The 12012-nt window shown below is 39.6% G+C and overlaps 1 protein-coding gene across 7 annotated transcripts in view; it reads left to right on the forward strand.

Annotated features, from left to right (window-relative positions):
* PCCA (propionyl-CoA carboxylase subunit alpha) overlaps positions 1-12012 on the forward strand; it is a 456523-nt gene that overhangs the window by 192711 nt on the left and 251800 nt on the right. For all 7 annotated transcript variants that reach the window (XR_010130619.1, XM_019039752.4, XM_055360016.2 and 4 more), the window contains one exon: positions 1701-1851. Coding sequence is in view for 6 of the 7 variants with exons in the window: in XM_019039752.4 (XP_018895297.3) it covers positions 1701-1851 (151 nt within the window). In the remaining variant the exon portion in view is untranslated. The remainder of the gene's footprint in view (positions 1-1700; positions 1852-12012) is intronic.

The raw sequence follows: 12012 nt of genomic DNA on the forward strand, positions 1-12012 counted from the left end.
GGTTGCATGCAGTTGAACCAAGAATGTGAGAAATAAGACAGTGAAATGACCAGATCCTTGGCCAGAAAATGGGGAAGGGGCATTACAGATTAAAAGAGTCTTAAGATACAAAAGCCAATCAAATGCAGTTTTGGACCTTATTTGGATCCTGATTCAAAGAAATCAGCTGTATAAAGATATTTATGAGATAGAGAAATTTGAATACCAAGTGGATATTAAATGCTTTTAAGGAGTTCTTGTTTTTTGTGTAGTTGTGTTACAAAAGGGTACTTTATCTCATAGAAACAGATATGTATGTTTTTACAAGTGAAATGATACCTAATTTGGGATTTACTTTAAAAACAATAAAGGGTGGACCTGGTAGAGAAGTGGGCAAGTAGCATAGATAAAGCCAGAGTGGCTATGTATTAATAATTGCTATATATTGGAGGCAGCTTCATGCAAGTTTTTTATACTATTCCATAATAAAGCTTTTATAGCATGTCATCTCAATCCTGCTCATTTGAGAATAATTTTAATCCACAAGTAGAAAAGTAGTTAATGTTTTGTTTCTCAGAGCCTTTCTTTCATAGAAGCAAAATCTGTGAAAATGCAAAGTGGTTTGATGATTTTTTTTCAGGGTTTGTTGAAGTCATTTTAGCTTAACTTGCCTGCTTGAAGGTGGGTTTGGTATCTTGAAGCCAAACGTGCAGGATTTAGTGGATGTATTGCTGATTCTTGTTATTTGTGGCAGTTATGTTCTCTAAAGTCACCTTGATTACTGAATTAGTGAACACTGAATAATTTCCCCTAGGGGAAATACAGGGTTAGGTTCCTGCGAGCCTTTGCTTATAACATTTTCCTCAGTGGATTAATACATAATTTTGTTTTATGTGTATTTCTCATTTAATATCTGCAGTTGATTCATTAACAGTGAACTCACAATCCTGGCCAACAAGACTATAACACATGCCTGAGTAAAGCTTATCCCACACACATTTTCTCCAGACAGTACTTCATGGCCTTCTTGCACATGGGAACCCCAGACAGCACCTAGGACAATGCTTGGTGGGCCATTTCACACCATGAAATGACACACACACACACACAAATGCAAAAAAAGTGACAGTAAACAGACCTTGAAAAGGATGCTTGTTATAGTATGAGCATTGAAACGAGAAGGGAGAGCATCACCTTGTTCAGCCTTAGCATGCTGGAGTCTCGAATTTTTCACCTCTCTGCACTTGTTCACAAAGGACCATGAAAGCGCCTTAAGTATTGATTTTGGGGTTACAAATAAATTTCAGCAAGTAGGCAAATTTGTAAATATGGACTACATGAGCAATGAGGATTGATTGTGTGTGTTAGATACTAAGAAGTTATTTTTCTCCCAGTTTTTGGCTCGAAGCAATTCTGAATATATATGTTAAATATTAGAAGTTGAAGAGTAGTTATATATTTTGTAAATGGATTGAAGTTGCAGAGTAATGTGAAAAGTTCAAATGTTTTATACAAATCTAAAGTTGACTTATTTAAGCATGTTATGCTTAATAATATAGTCAACATATATTATAAAACATATATAAAGCATATTTTGAATTCTTAAATTGGTATAGATGATCTATATCTGAGTAAAGTTTAAGAAAATGTTTATGTAATGCACACAAAAGATAACTTGATTTTTGTCCAAAATGTAGACAAACATTTTTTTGTATATGTAGCATTTTTTTGGATGCGGAGACTCGAAGAGCGATGGGAGAACAAGCTGTAGCTCTTGCCAGAGCAGTAAAATATTCCTCTGCTGGGACCGTGGAGTTCCTTGTGGACTCTAAGAAGAATTTTTATTTCTTGGAAATGAATACAAGACTCCAGGTAACAACAACTGTTATTTATTCCTCTCCATGCCTCTGTACTTTACCCTTCCTTCTCCACCCTTTTTTGTTTTATAAATGTTAAAAAATTAACTCCATAAAGTGTTAAATGAAGATTTAGTTTTTATGCTTGTGCTAAGACATCTGTTAGGAATGACGGATAAGTATCCCTCTAAAGTTCAATGTCTAGACCTCTGCTTTGTCACGGTTAATACTTTATGTTGGAAATACCACTTTGTTTTTTTCTTGAACCTTTCTAGATGAACTGTATTTGTCAGTGTGTATGTGCTGTTAAGAAAAATTACTCTGGATATTACAAATAGGAAGTGATTCAGTGATTGCAAAATCTTTGGAAGGATGGAGGAAGGAAGGGTACCCAGAGTGAACTTCGCTGGTGACTCCCACTGCTGTACCACTCAGCCAGGCTCCCAGAGGAACCGGCACCTCTGCCACAGTGAGGAGGTTGAGAATCAAGTGGCTGCCCTTGGAACTGTTGGCTTTGGGGGACGTAACTTCCTTAGTTCTAACCAAATCTCAGGAAGCGACTGGTGTTGTAACCGGTGGCTTTATTTCCTTCCTTCTTCCCTTTTTTCTTTTGTTTAAATTGTGAACTATACAGAAACATACATAGAACACAGGTGAATAATTGAACGTATTATTATAAAGCAAAAATCAATGTAAACATCAACTGGGTCTAGAAGTATTTACAAAACAGCCATCTCTTTTTACACCAGCCTCATTTCCTTCTCCTTCTCAATGATTCTGATTCCCCCTCCATCTTCCCTAGAGCTGTCTCCTATCTGACTGACTTCTCAGAACCTTGAGTTTTCATATCATTCTTCCTTTGAATTACACATACCTAAGCAGCATTATTACTTTTGTTTGTTTTTTAAAACTATATTAATGGGATCATATAGTATTTGTTCTTTTGTGCCTGGCTTCTTTTTTCAGCATGGCATTTGTGAGATTTGTGCTATTTCATGGAACTCCTGTATGATACATTTTCTAAGAAAATGCCACTGTTTCTTTATCTGTTAGATTTCTGTAGATAGTTTATTTCCAGTTTTATGGAATTTGTGTTAGTTTGCTAGGACTACCATAACAAATGATCATTAACTATAGCTTAACACAACAGAAAGTTGTTCTCTTACAGTTCAGGAGGCCAGAGTCTATCATGCAGGTTCCAGCCGAGTGGGTTCCTTCCTGGGGGGTTGGAGGGAGAATCCACTCCATGCCTCTCTCCTGGTTCTGCTGTTGCCGACAGTCCTTGGTGTTCCTTGGCTTTGGCAGCATAACTGTAATCCCTGCCTCAGTTGTCACATTGCCTTCTCTCTGTGCATCTCTGTGCCCAGGGTTCCCGTTCTCTATAGGGACACTAGTCACGTTGGATTCAGGACCCTTCCCATTTAGTACAGCCTCATCATACGTGATTTCCTCTGCCAAGATCCTGTTTTCAAGTAAGGTCACAGTCACAGGTTGTGGGTGGATGTGAATTTTGACACGACACTCTTCAGTCCAGTACACCATTCAAAAAACACATATGGCCTACAGAGATAAATAGATTAGTACTTGCCTAGGACTGGGGTGGGTGAGTGGGGGGATTATGGGCTGATGGCTAAGGGGTGGAATAGGACAGGAGAGACTGAGGAAGGCATACTTATGCCTGAAAACAGTGTCAACTCTTCTTCCATTAGGCCCTTGGGGGAGGGGGTGGGGGGGAGGGGGTGTTGAGTCACTGCAGGCATGAGCTGGGTCGAGCTTAAGCCTTCCTGCAGTGGTTTTCTCACATGCACCAAGGGGCCGCTTGTGGGATTTCTGCATGCCTGCTTCATCCTGAGCTTGAGGGCTTGCCTCTGATCCTGTGCTTCATGGGAGCCGTGTCTTCATGCCTGTGCCTCTTTCCCAGAGGGAGACTCCTGTGGGCCCTGGTTAGCCCTACCATGGGTGCAGGAGGGCTGTTTTCTGTTCCCTGTGCCTTGGCGGTAGACGGTCCTTGTGTGCTTGAACTTTGAGGTGAGTTCAGTAGTGGCCCTGCCGCTCCCCAGCCGTCGGGAAGCTGATGTTCGGGGCTCCAGGTGGATTTCTACCTCTTTCCTGATGGTTATCTTTTGCGTGCTATGGCTTTCTTCATGCTTTTACTCTTGACCTACCTGTTTGAAGACAGTTCACATGTGCCTCTGTAAGCAGTGTATAATTTTTCAGCCCAGTTTGACAGTTTGATATGTTTGTCTTGTATCTTGACCATTTGCTCCTTAGAAAGTTGACAGAAATGCTGGTATGTTTGAGTTTAAATTTCTAATTTTTAAAAATGTTTTCTTCTTGTCCAATCTCTGGCCTTTTTCCTTTTTTTTTCCTTTCTTTTGCAGTATTTATCATTTAATTTTTTCCTGTACAAGTTTGGGGGTTATAAATACTGCTGATCTTTTGGTAGAACCTCTACATTACAACACACATCCTTAATTTATCAAAAACTGATAACAGTGTCTTTTCACCTGAGCTGCCAGACTGACAAGGGAGCTTAGAACATTTAAAGTCCATTTACTGTCTCCTGACTTGGGTACAATTATCCCCCGAGGCCATTTCTCTTATTATTTTAGTCATCATTCATTCCATTCCTCCCACATATTTACCTTTCTTTGTCTTTGTTTCTGGTAGTTTCTTTTAGAGGTTTACTTGGGACAATCTCTTTTTGTTGACAGCCAATGACTCTATGTTGCCTTGTTCATGAAATGCGTTTTTACTCTTCTTAGACGTCTTGGCTGTGGGCCGTGGCTCACCCCTATAATCCCAGTGCTTTGGGAGGCTGAGGTGGGAGGATCCCTTGAGCCCAGGAGTTCAAGATCAGTCTGGGTAACATAGTGAGAACCTGTCTGTACCAAAAAAAAAAAAAAAAAAAAATTAGAAATCTCAGTTTGGCCAGTATTTTTTTCAATTTATTGAAAATATTATTTCACTGTTTCTGGTGAGACTTCCCCACTCATTCTGCATTCTGCTTATTTGGACATAATTGATTTTTTCTTTTGGTAGCATTTATTAATTTCTGTTTTTGTTAGATTTCCTTTAACTTTCTGCTGATTCGTGTACATGTATACATGGAATTCATTGAATATTTTGTCTGTAGATTAATGTCTTTTAATTTTTTTTGGAAATTCTCCACCATTATTACTTCCGGAACAATCTCACATACACAGATGAATAAACCTATAACTTTCATTTTAGACCTCCTTAATATATGTCTTATGTTTCTTATGCTCTCTTTGATATTTTTCATCTTTTTTGGATAATTTCTTCTGTCTTTCTTACCTTCCCTTATGCTGTATTTAATTAATTAATCACCCATTGAGTTCCTGATTTCAATTGTTTATATTTCGGTTCTGAAATTTCTATTTGGTTCTTTTAAAAGTATGATTCATTGGTTTTTATCTTTTCTTGTCTCCTATTTGAATTTTCAATTTTGACTTTTATTTTTTGAACATAATTAACTTATTTGTTTTGTAGTACATGTCTGATAATGTTGACATGTGAAGTCTTATGACTACTTGTATTAACTGCTTTTTATGCTGTTTCTTGGTTGTGCTGTTGAGTTCCTGTTGGGCCTTGTTATTATACTGTCATATACAGTTATTTTAAAAATTGTTATTTTATTAATCAAAACCTAAGATGATGGATTCTTTCTTATAGAGATTTTTCAATTTTTTCTCTGCCACATGCCTATGGACAGTAGTATTTGTGACTACGGCAATCTAAGCTCAAAGTGTAAGGCTCCTTGAACTCCTGAGGGGATACACAGCCCGGTTGCAGTTCTAGAGAATGGTTGGTTTTATTCCAGTTCAGTCTTATCTTGAGGTTGCATTCCTTTGTGGTGCCCACTAAAAGTGGGGGTAGTTTATCAAGGTTCTTTGATAAACTGATACTTTGGTGGCTTCTTATCTTCGTGGTTATGCTTTTGATTTGTTGATGCCACCAAAAGTATAGCTTATATTCATAGTCCTTTTTTTCCTGGAATGGCAAATGACGTTAGGGCAAAAATGGTGTTGAGTGTTGGGTTTGCAAATCTGTGTTTTCATCTTGGTTTTGGCTGATCCCTTCCTATATTCTTACCCTGTGATGTTTTTAAGAAGACCTCCCCATCTCCCATTCCCCACCAGTTGTTTTCTAGTCCCCAATAAGCCCAAGTTCCAAGCTGAGTGGCTTTAGAGGTACATTATGCCTATAGATTAAATAAGTTTGTGTCCTGACTCTCAACACCCCCCAAAAGCAGTGAGCGGGCAGTGGAATGACAGTCTGTGCCTCACTGCTATCTCACTTTTCCTTTCCAAATCTCATGCATTTGCACATCCAGAACCTCATGCAGTCACATGGAAACCTCAGCTGTAAGGGAGTCTGGGAATAGGCTTTTTAACCATCTGTATTCTGCAGTGTAAGAGTATACCCTAGAAGGAGTTTGGAGGGAAAGTTCAGTGCCAGCCCACCATTTTCACATGAATATAATCACCAAAATTTTAATCTATAAGTTATATGTAAAAAGTGAAAAACATTGCTGTATTTTCATTGTAAAGTATAACTGTCAAATAATGTGGCTGATTTTCCTTAAGTATGGCAAAAGTGATCTATCTAGATGCATTTTGAGACCAATATTGTAAATACTTGTAGCATTTTATAGGTAGTAGCTCAGTAGTTGTTGCTTAAAACTCATACTTCCTTTGAAATCACCTTTGTAGCCTATATTTTATTTTGTGACTATCTTTAGAAATGACAGAATTTTGCCTTTTGAAGGTTAATTTGATTTTGATTAAAATGTATCTTTATAACTAAGTATGTCTAATTAGATAATTAGCTGGGAAATCATGTTTTTGGTTAAAGTGAAGACTTTATTTTGTCATAATGAGAATAATAGCTTGTAATTCGATTCTGAAGACAATTTGAGACGACTGCAAAACATTTGTATTCTATTCTAGACCAAAGAGATCTGAGATTTTTTAATTGAGGTACTTATCAGTATTTATGGAATTGACAAATGGGCAGTTTGTTACTCTGTTCTTGTGTTCTTTTTTTCCATTTGTTTCTGGCTCATTTATCTCAGGTTATAAGTTTGTTCAAGTTTGTACCATGGTTGTTTCTGGTATAAGACCCGATAGTTGATTTTTTTTTTTTTTTTTTTTTAAACGGAGTCTCACTCTGTCACCAGGCTGAGGTGCAGTGGCGTGATCTCGGCCTGCAAACCTCCGCCTCCCGGGTTCAGGCAATTCTCCTGCCTCAGCCTCCCGCGTAGTTGGGACTATAGGCGCGTGCCACCACGCCCAGCTAATTTTTGTATTTTTAGTAGAGACAGGGTTTCACCACGTTGACCAGGATGGTCTCAGTCTCTTGACCTTGTGATCCACCTGCCTGGGCCCCCCAAAGTGCTGGTATTACAGGCGTGAGCCTCCGTGCCCATCCTGTAGTTGATATTTTTATCAAATAATTCTATGCAGTTGGTCAAGACTATCTAAGTACCTATGTTTTGTGTATTGGATAGCTTGCTAGGAAATTATGTTCTATACCCTCAAAAAATTATAAAAATATTTCAGGAAAAAAAATCAAATTCACAAAGATTTTGTCATATTACCAGATCTAATATGACAAAAATTGTGAATCATTGACTCATAATGATATGAATCAATGCTATAGAATGTCATGTCCATGTTCGGCCTGAAATTGCCCCACTTCTCACCAGTGGTCTGGGCCCCACACTGTGAGAAAATATTTCACTAATGCCTGTGCTTAGCAAACGTCCCAAGGTCTCTGACTGATTAGAGCTCTTGTTCACGAACAGAGCTCTGATAGTACCTAATGCTGTTAAGCGTGCTATTTAAATAGCATTCTATGATATTTAACATCATACTTTGAGACATTTGTCTCCCATTTAGTGTTTAATCATATTTTTCTCTCTTGCGGTTTACTTCCAGTGGCTGTGATCCTGTCAGTTACCAGAATAAGTTAATTTTAATTTTTTAGAATGCATCTGTGTGATAGGGGGTATTTGATGTGGAGGATATCATTAAATGGGAGCATGAACAAAGAATTTTGGACTTCATATGTGTTCAGAAAACTATTCTTACATATTCCAAAGATTTCTTTCTGATATTGTTTAAACAATCCAATTTGTTTTTTTTTTTTGAGACGAAGTCTTGCTCTGTCACCAGGCTGGAGTGTAGTGGCACGATCTTGGCTCACTGCAGCCTCCACCTCCCAGATTCAAACAATTCTCCTGCCTCAGCCTCCGGAGTAGCTGGGACTACAGGCGCATACCACCACGCCCAGCTAATTTTTGTTTTTTTAGTAGAGACGGGGTTTTACCATGTTGGCCAGGATGGTCTCGATCTCTTGACCTCATGATCCACCTGCATCGACCTCCCAAAGTGCTGGGATTACAGGCATGAGCCACCGCGCCTGGCCCAAGTGTTCTTTTAATAGTAGATATTCTCTTTCAAATTTCTTTACTAACCTTAAATTATACTTAAGGCACATTCACCAAATTCTTTATCTCCCAAGATATATGTTATCTCTAATTAGTGTTTCAGTTTGAGCTAGAGGGCTATAATTTTCTTTGTTCTTTTTTTATTTTCTTTGAAATTTCCTGATTGAACTTTCACTTTTTCCAGCTTCAGAAATGTGTTGTTTTTTTTTTTTTTTTTTTGGTAACAGAAATGCATCTTCACTTTCTAAATTTTCTTAAGAGTGAAATTTGAAATAACAATACAGTTTCTCCATAAAGAGATGCAACACTAAGAAAGTCACCATGTTTGGTGCATTAATAGTTGGTTCCGTTGACTGGTTTTGTTCTCAATCTGGTCACAGTTTATGTAACTGAATTACCTTTGCTATTTTCACATATCTTTGCTTTATTTTTTTTAAGTCACTGGTTTTCTGTTGCTTAAAGATAAAGTTTAAATGCTTTTGCATCACAACACAAGCTTTTTTTTGTAGCCCTGATTTTTCCCCCAGAGTCCTGTTTCTTGCCAGTGCCGATCTCTGTGTTTGAATTGCGAGAGACTCCTTTCTTTTTCCTGAAGGTGCCTTTCAGTTTGACTTCTTTGTGCCTTGTATCATGCCACTCCCATTGCTTGGAATGTTCTCTGTTCACCTCTCACAGTGAACACTGAGCTATGTATCTACCTGCACACCCACACCACACACACCTGTCTCCCCTCTCTGACCATACTTCTCCCTCATCTCACCTCTCTCCACATTTGAAAGATGGACAGCTAGATGGAGAACTACTCTACGGAAACTAGGATTTTGTTAAAATGCTATTTTATTGAAGTGTATTCTAGTAGTCCCCCTTATCCATAGTTTTCCTTTCCAAAGTTTCAGCTACACACAGGGTCTACTTCATTTCAAATATATTAAATGGAAAACTTTAGAAATAAACAATTCATAAGTCTTAGATTGTGCACTATCCTGAGTAGTGTGATGAAATCTCACACCCTCCTGCTCCATCCTGCCTGGGGCGTGGATCCTCTTTTTGTCTGGCATCTCCATGCTGTAGACACTCCCTCTCCATGAGTCACTTAGAAGCTACCTCACTGCAGTGAGACATGATGGTGCCATTGCACTCCAGCCTGGACAGAGCGAGACCCTGTCTCTGAAAAACAAACAAACAAACAACAACAAGAAAAAACAAAAGGAAAAAAAAATCCGCCTCGGTGATCACATCGACTGTATGATACCTCAGTGCTTATGTTCAAGTCATCTCTACTTTATTTCATAATGGCCCCAGCATGCAAGAGTAGTGTTGCTGGCAATTCACATATGCCAGAGAGAAGCCATAAAGTGCTTCCTTTAAGTGAAAAGGTGAAAGTTCTAGACTTAATAAGGAAAGAAAAGAGTCATGTGCTGAGGTTGCTAAGCTCTGCGGTAGGGATGAATCTTCCGTCGGTGGCATTGTAAAGAAGGAAAAGAAATTTGTGCTACTTTTGCTGTCAAAAGTCAGACTTCAAAAGTTATGGCCACAGTGCATGATAAGTGCTTAAGATGGAAAAGACATTAAATGTGTGTGTATAAGACATGAATAGAAAAGTGTTCTAATTGACAGCAATCATGTTCTATACTATCCACAGTTTCAGGCATTTGCTGGGGACCTAGGAACATGTCCCCCAAGGATAAGGGGGGACTACTATATATGCAATTTGCTGGGATAATTTTAGTTTCTTATTTTATTGAATGGTAATACTCAGAATTTGTGATACTTCGTTTAAAAAAATCTAGTGGTTCATAAGAGTCTACAATGGAAAAGTTACTCTCCATACCACACTTTTATCATAGCCATTTATTTTTCCTCTGTTGAAGCAACCTTTGTTTTTTTTAACATACTAATTTGGGAGTATTCCATGCCTAATTTAAAGCATTATCTTTTTCATTTTAATGACTTTTAATAACCTGTCATAGGGATGTAACAGTCATATAATTTCACCAGATCTCTATTGATACTTTTTCCAGTATTTTGCTATCCCAAATAATGCAATTATGAGTGACCCTTTATATCCACTTTGCATGTGCAGAAGTAGAATTGCTGGGAATATATGTGCTTTTATAAATTAGTTAAGTATTATCAGTTTACCTCTTAAATGAGAGCTTGTTTCTTCTCTCCCTGGCCAAAAGTGTTTTTTGCCTTTTGATCTTTGTGTGATAGTGAAAAATGGTATATTGTTTTCATTGTTTATCATGAATTTTTCTTTATAGATTCATTTATATTTCTGTGAATTGACTATTAGATCCTTTGCCCTTTGGGTTTTCTTATTGATGTGTAGGTATTTGCTTATTTTTGGGGGAAATTAGCCCTTTGTGATATTGTCAGAAAGGAGTGGCTTTGTGAATATTTTCATAGGGCTACAGGGCAGGTGCTTTCTGAGCAAAGACCCTGGCAGTTGTGAGAGGTGACAGCGTGCTGGCAGTCCTCAGAGCCCTCGCTTGCTCTCGGCGCCTCCTCTGCCTGGGCTCCCACTTTGGCGGCACTTGAGGAGCCTTCAGCCCACCGCTGCACTGTGGGAGCCCCTTTCTGGGCTGGCCAGGGCCGGAGCCGGCTCTCTCAGCTTGCAGGGAGGTGTGGAGGGAGAGGCGCGAGCTGGAACCAGGGCTGCACTCGGCGCTTGCGGGCCAGCTGGAATTCCGGGTGGGCGTGGGCTTGGCGGGCCCCACACTCAGAGCAGCCGGGCAGTGAGGGGCTTAGCACCCGGGCCAGCGGCTGTGGAGGTTGTACTGGGTGCCCCAGCAGTGCCAGCCCACCGGTGCTGCACTATGGCTTGGCCCCAATATTTTCTCTCTGATGGGGAAAAATGGCCACCTGAGGGAAGTACAAATTACAATACTATCCTGCAGCTTGACCTTTTCTGTAAGAGGGAAGGCAAATGGAGTCGAATACCTTATGTCCAAGCTTTCTTTTCATTGAGGGAGAATACACAACTATGCAAAGCTTGCAATTTACATCCCACAGGAGGACCTCTCAGCTTACCCCCATATCCTAGCTTCCCTGTAGCTCCCCTTCCTATTAATGATAGTCCTCCTCTAATCTCCTCTGCCCAGAAGGAAATAAGCAAAGAAATCTCCAAAGGACCACAAAAACCCCCGGGCTATTGGTTATGTCCCCTTCAAGCTGTAGGGGGAGGGGAATTTGGCCCAACCCGGGTACATGTTCCCTTCTCCCTCTCTGATTTAAAGCAGATCAAGGCAGACCTGGGGAAGTTTTCAGATGATCCTGATAGGTACATAGATGTCCTACAAGGTCTAGGGCAAATCTTCGACCTTGCTTGGAGAGACGTCATGCTACTGTGAGATCAAACTCTGGCCTTTAATGTAAAGGCCTTTACATTTAGCTGCAGCCCAAGAGTTTGGAGATACCTGGTATCTTAGTCAAGTAAATGATAGAATGACAGCCGAAGAAAGGGACAAATTCCCTACCGGTCAGCAACCCATCCCCAGTTTGGATCCCCACTGGGACCTTGACTCAGATCATGGGGACTGGAGGCATAAACATCTGTTGACCTGTGTTCTAGAAGGACTAAGAAGAATTAGAAAAAAGCCCATGAATTATTCAATGATGTCCACCATAACTCAGGGAAAGGAAGAAAATCCTTCTGCCTTCCTCGAGCGGCTACGGGAGGCCTTAAGAAAATATACTCCC

This window comes from Gorilla gorilla, chromosome 14 (genome assembly GCF_029281585.2).
Source record: "Gorilla gorilla gorilla isolate KB3781 chromosome 14, NHGRI_mGorGor1-v2.1_pri, whole genome shotgun sequence".
Lineage (NCBI taxonomy): Eukaryota > Metazoa > Chordata > Mammalia > Primates > Hominidae > Gorilla > Gorilla gorilla.